This window comes from Porites lutea, chromosome 6, assembly GCF_958299795.1.
Source record: "Porites lutea chromosome 6, jaPorLute2.1, whole genome shotgun sequence".
Taxonomy (NCBI): Eukaryota; Metazoa; Cnidaria; class Anthozoa; order Scleractinia; family Poritidae; genus Porites; species Porites lutea.
This window is the reverse complement of record NC_133206.1, coordinates 15,628,967-15,634,966: the sequence shown is the minus strand read 5'-3', so window position 1 is coordinate 15,634,966 and position 6,000 is coordinate 15,628,967. Positions and strand designations below refer to the sequence as shown.

General features: G+C 41.3%; 1 protein-coding gene across 1 annotated transcript in view; it reads right to left on the bottom strand.

Moving 5' to 3' along the window:
• Positions 1-1,365: 1,365 nt before the first annotated feature.
• Positions 1,366-6,000, bottom strand: part of LOC140941555 (atrial natriuretic peptide receptor 1-like) — a 36,943-nt gene continuing 32,308 nt past the window's right edge. The window contains exons 21-24 of the mRNA XM_073390579.1: positions 4,455-4,632; positions 3,840-3,938; positions 3,663-3,754; positions 1,366-3,483 (exon numbers count right to left, since the gene is read on the bottom strand). Coding sequence (XP_073246680.1) covers positions 3,208-3,483; positions 3,663-3,754; positions 3,840-3,938; positions 4,455-4,632 — 645 coding nt within the window. The 3' untranslated portion in view covers positions 1,366-3,207. The remainder of the gene's footprint in view (positions 3,484-3,662; positions 3,755-3,839; positions 3,939-4,454; positions 4,633-6,000) is intronic.

Here is a 6,000-nt window from a genome sequence, read left to right as displayed (position 1 = left end):
CACCGTGCTTTGTTGGAATACATGCTTAGTAAACGTGGACAGAGACCTTCGATCCTTGTAGCCTTCGTAGGATGGGTTGTTTAGAGCATGAGCCATAGATCCTACCGAGATTTCCCGCCGACTTTTGTCCCTACGGGTTTTTTTTCCGGCAGGTTTTTCTGGCCTGCGTTCTGACAGTATTCTTCGTAAACTGTCGCTCAGCTATGTTCTAGTTTATCTACCACATTTTTGACTGTAATAGAAGTTGTAGTATAACACATTGTTTTTCTCTTGGTGCTCGGCCGAAACAGCCAAAATAAACCCGATGGTTTTTCGATTCATGTTGTACTGGGTAGTGGTGCCAAACTGTGGAATCCTTTTCACCGCCGGACAATATGCATAGATGTTACGACTAGGTTTGCGTTGTATTAGACAATTTAGCAAGTTGAGAAAGTAGTACACAGCGCATGTTGTTACCCCTTTTTTGAGCCATGATCCCCCTCTACAGACGTTGGTCTTTGCCAGCCTCAGTATCCGACACGGGATAAGGATTCACAGTAAAGTTTGGCTTTTATCAACTTAGTTCATAAAATAAAATCAGTAGACCTGCACCGTTCTAAACCTCCTATTTCACTGGTCCCTTTAATCTGATTGTTTTCCCAGGTGATCAAATTCGTGCGGGATCGCCCAATAAAATGGCAACCACAGGGTGAGTTTCCAGCGCTAACCTTTCGTCAGAACGAATCAGGGGATTGACAGATTGTGGATTGTGTACCGGTTTATATACCGGATGTTGGAGCTATCATATATTGGTTGGAAAGTGGTAACGTGATAAAACAGGAATGAATTAGTTAAATGAGGGAAATGCCTTCGTCGATGCCCGGGAGATTAACAATGCCGATTTGAAAATACGATTTTCCTATAGTTTTCTTTATTTTGGGGCTTCGGATGTTGCCATGGTGAATCTCAAGACCGCAGACTGCCATATTTAAGCTGGAATGACTGGCGAGATTCAAATGGTGAGCTAATGGCTGGTGCTCAGCTTCTTTATCCCGCTACGGATTCCAGTCTACTAGTTTTTGTATTTTACACCCTCACCAAAGTAACACTAGAGTTTCTTTCGATACAACCCTTCACTCGTCTCCAGAACTGCTGCTTTTGGAAATAGGCAGCCCTTGTAGGTATAAAACAAGGGTAAAAGTATCCGCCGGGAAAACAAAGTGGCCTTTGTGAACAGGTGGTCGTTGTAGAGAGGTTCTCGTTGTTTCTCTTTGGATGACACCGTTTCGCGAAGCATTTGAGCACTTAAACGAAACCCAAAACACAGTAACTGTCATAAAGTGGTTAGATAGAGAACAGGATTGGCCTAGGCATTGGCACTTAGTCTGTTGGTAAACGATCTTTATTTTTACAAGAGAACACTCAACTACATCTTTGTTAGTTAAAATAAATTGTGACAGTCCTCAGAAAATTGAAAATAAAATTTTAAAAAAACATTTACAGTGAACTCTCAATCTCTTAGACTACACCTATCGCCAACCTTTCAGAGATGAAAAAAATGTTTATCTTGTATATCTTTGTAAATATATTTTTTTACACCTAATAGTTTTCTCTAACTCCCTCAAACTTGCCCTTTGCATATATTGTTTTCTTCCACAGTGTGAGGCAGTTCGTAGGAGAGGAATACGGTATCAGTGCGTAGTTGACGGGGTAAAAACATAGCCTAGTGCTTGACAATATCGTCCATTTTTACATTGCGGTGAAGCCAAAACAAGACAACGTAAATTCTATTTACAATAACACTGAAGTCGGCAATTTGAATACTTTTTGCTACTTGTACTTCTCTGTGCTCCAAATGGAGCTCATCAAGGCAGACTACTATTATATAAGTACTGCTTAGAAGATATCATCAACCTTTCACTACCAAAACGTAGGCTGAACGTTACAAGGCGGTTTCAACTGGTAATCGAGTCCCCTCATTCAACGCTATTTTGCCTATGACACTAAGGCAATTCGTTTTGACGTATTTACAAATCAAAATAAAAATCAACTGACTTCCACGCTTTACAGCGCTATATTATTAGAGGCTGTCAGTTGCCTCTTATCTCTCTACCCGACCCCGTCCACCCACTCAAGTCACTTAAAGCTGGAGCCAAATGTCTGTACCATGGTGGAACGGAAACCATTTCTAAAATATCAACCACGACGGTAATCATGGCAGTAAAAAACTCAAACTCTAACGTTCGGAAAACTAGAGATTCATTTTCTTCTGATTGGAGATCTGTCGCACAAATCTCACCGTAGAACCAAATTCTTATTATTTTGAATAATAATGATGATGATGATGACTAACCACGGCACACTACGCGCCAGTCAACGCAAACTAGTAAAACCCGCAAGTGAGAGACTAGTTTTTCAGGACCTTTTCGGCTAAAATTTGCCACTTAGACCCCCGTTGCACAGGAACCTGTTTAGCCTTTACAACTGAAAGTTTTACGGATTTCATACGCCCAGCTTTTAAAATCTTTCAATGGTATGCAATGAAATAAAAGCTGATAAGAGTAAGACGCTTTTGATGAACTGCGCATTTTGGGGGACAAATGAAAGCCACGGATTACAAGTTATAAACCATATAAAAACAAGCGATAAACAATGCAACCACTTGCGCTAACTACCGTATATAGAAGCGTAGCTATAAGAGCTTCCCTTCATCGACCCAGATCCTTGCGGAGAGCCGTGTGTCCAACAACAAGGTCTGGATAGTTTGAAGTAAAAGGAGTGAAAGGAGTGAAATGAATGGGTTGGTTATAATACACAGAGTGGAAAGTTCATTAAGCAACGTATGTAAGTCTCGACGCTTTTGAAGAGCACACTACCATATTTCGATTGAAAAATCATCTTTATATCTTTCGTCGTAAAAGTTCACAACGATCAACGTGAAAACATGAGTTGTTCCACATGACCGCAAATCAGGTGACGACTTCTGGGCGACTTGGGCAGTACAACCTGCTTGCTTGCTTCTCCTGACAGCATTCAGATTCTCTTGAGGAAGATCCCACGGGTAATGTTTTAAGAGGGGAAAAAGCCATCTTGAGCATTTCTTAGAAAGCCCATATGCATTAAGAAATCCCTACCATCCCCCAAAATATGCCAAGTATTTCGGTAAATCAGATTTATCTTCTGCGTTGTGATGGAAGTCGATGAAGGACTCGGAAATTCATGCACTGGTCATACTGATGTTTGATTTAACAGAGCTGTGGTTTCGTCCTCAATCGTCACTTTGTGCATATTTTTCTTCATAGGGCTTGGTGAAATATTCTTCCCTCCTCGGCGCATCGAGTCTTGTCTTTTGAGGTTCAGCGAGCTGTTGGAACCGAAATGATGGCCTGGAGTTTGGAGGTAGTTCACTAGCGGGGTACCATTTGGATGAAGGAGCTTGTTCACTTTACCACTTAGCCGTGGAACAGCACTTATCAGCCAGTACGTCTTCCACGTGCCTTTTCCCTGCAAAAATAAATTTTTACGGAAAAGTTCTAAATTTGCAACTGCACTGTCCACTCAGACTGGCTTTACGATAACGGCTATGTTTGTTTTTGGGTAAAACGCTTGTTCGAGTTTTCTGTACGTGTGGGTGAATGAAAAAAAAAACAACAACAACAACGACGACGATAAACATTACACACCTTTAAAAACACTTCTCCCCTCTCCTCAACTTCGAAGCCGCCGAGGTCATCAAGAATTCCTTTTGTTGCCTCACTGATGTGTATGCGGAGAGCTATAACAAAACAACAAAGCACTAACTATATTGAACGTTCGCTACAAAAGAGTGAGGTGGTTTTACGACGATTCATGGTACAAACCTTCTCCATTAGATTCCATTCTTGAAGCAGTGTTAACTGTGTCACCAAATAAACAGTAACGAGGCATCGTGTTCCCGACCACACCCGCCACACAAGGACCTGCAAGGAAAATCACACACCCACTGGTATGAGAAAGTGTAATGACTTTACTAGTGCGTTCCACTCAAGGATGCGCAACTTTATCCAACGTCTCGCCCCATGTAAAGAAATCTAAGACAGTCTTGGATTCTGGATTTCACGCCGTGAATTCTGGATTCCAGGTAGTGAATCCCAATTCTCAGTGGAACAGTTTAAATTCTAGATTCCAATCGTTAGTGGGATTCCGGGTTCCTTGAGTTGTATTCCGGATTCCAAAGCCCAGAATTCCAGATTCCACGAGAAATATTTTCCTGGATTCTGGAATCCGCATTCCCTTACATGGGGCGAAACGTCATTCACGTGGTACAAAACCGCCATGCTACAGAGCAAGACACGCACTGGGACAAGACAAAAGAGCTCACATCATTTAAAATGGTTATTTCCTTTGTGTTTCTTTTCCCACTGCGTCTTCAGCGTGGCGGTTTTGTACCTTGTGAAGCACTAGCTGGAAAGGGCCTATTGCTACACGTAAGTTACCGCTATGAAGTCCAACTCTGAGTTTCAGTTGATGATCCGGTTTGTGACGAACTTTGAAGTCTTTCTTCACAGCTTCTACCAAGTGTAACGCCATCCGGGATATCTCACCAGCGTGCTCATGGCCGTTCCTGATTGGTAATCCAGATACAACCATGTATGCGTCACCAATTGTCTCAACCTAAAATAGCAATAGAAACATAAAGCAGATTAAGGTGGCTCCGTAATTAATACAAGAGCATTTTGCTGTGACAAATTTTCCGTCATAACTTTTTGGTTCTTAATGCGATGCCTGCGAAACTTTGCAAAGAACAACAGATACCATTCGGCAATAATACGGAATATTCCGATTTCATTGATGGTAAATATTCCTTGAGAAATTAGCGCTTAAAAGGACCCTAATGTTCAAAGAAAATCGCGTCTAGTAAAAAATTTTGCTGACATTTTTTACTGAAATTTCTGGTATCGGCTTTAATTGATATAATAAATTTGCCAGAGGAATTTCAGAAAAATCGTTGGAGCAGAAGTCCGTAACTAAAAGTCGCTCAAAATTCAGCTGTGAAATTGAGCTAAATTGTTTTTGGAATTTCAAAAATAAATTACTATCAGGTAGAAGGGGCCACCAGTTTGAATTTTCGGGACAAGTAAATTCAATGTTTGCTAATTCTGCAAACAAAAGCCGATTGCCTATCGTGCTATTCTTTAAAAGGTACTTTTCAGTTTTAGAAGCACTATAAATTGCTCCAAACCTTGCTCTGAAGTAGAATGACTTGTTCTTCGACATTTTTAAAATATCCCTTTGCAGTTTTGGCTCAAACTCCTGCTGCATATATTTTGATGTATTGCAATGCATTTTCAACGACTTTTACTGCTGTTCGTTGCTTCCAACTCAGGAAAAAAGTATTGAGATTGGACGCTACCTCGTATCAGAGCTCAGATAGAACTGTCCTGCACCTTTGTTTATGACTACAAAATGAGCACGAGCGGCAGTTCTGCGAGGAATTCGCACCTCACCCAGGGGGGACGAACGACAATGATGACCATGCCTGTGAACCGAATAACATCACAGTGCAAAATAAAATTATCGCAAAAATACTGCCCGTGAATAAATTTACAACTCTGAAATTTTTGTCACTTCTTCCTTCAATGAATGGGTATTTTGTTTCTTGATTATTATGTTTTGCTCTGCAATACATGTTTATACAGATCGGTTCACAGACATGGGCATCATTGTCATTCGTCCCCCCTGGCTGAGGTGCGAATTCCTCGCAGAGCTGCCGCTCGTGCTCATTTTCTCGTCATAAACAAAGGTGCTGGACAGTTCTATCTGAGCTTCGATACAAGGTAGCTTACAATCCCAAAAATTGAAAATTTCCGTTATGAAGATTACCAAGGAAAAAAACGTGAGGAACGAATTGCTGAACTAGCTGTTTGCCATTTTTTGGGCTGAAAAAAGCACGTTATAAGGGTTCCTGGCGTGAGAAAATACCCGCGTTTCACGACGTCACCACTGGTTTCCCCGCAAAATGACGTATGAGACACGAGCACA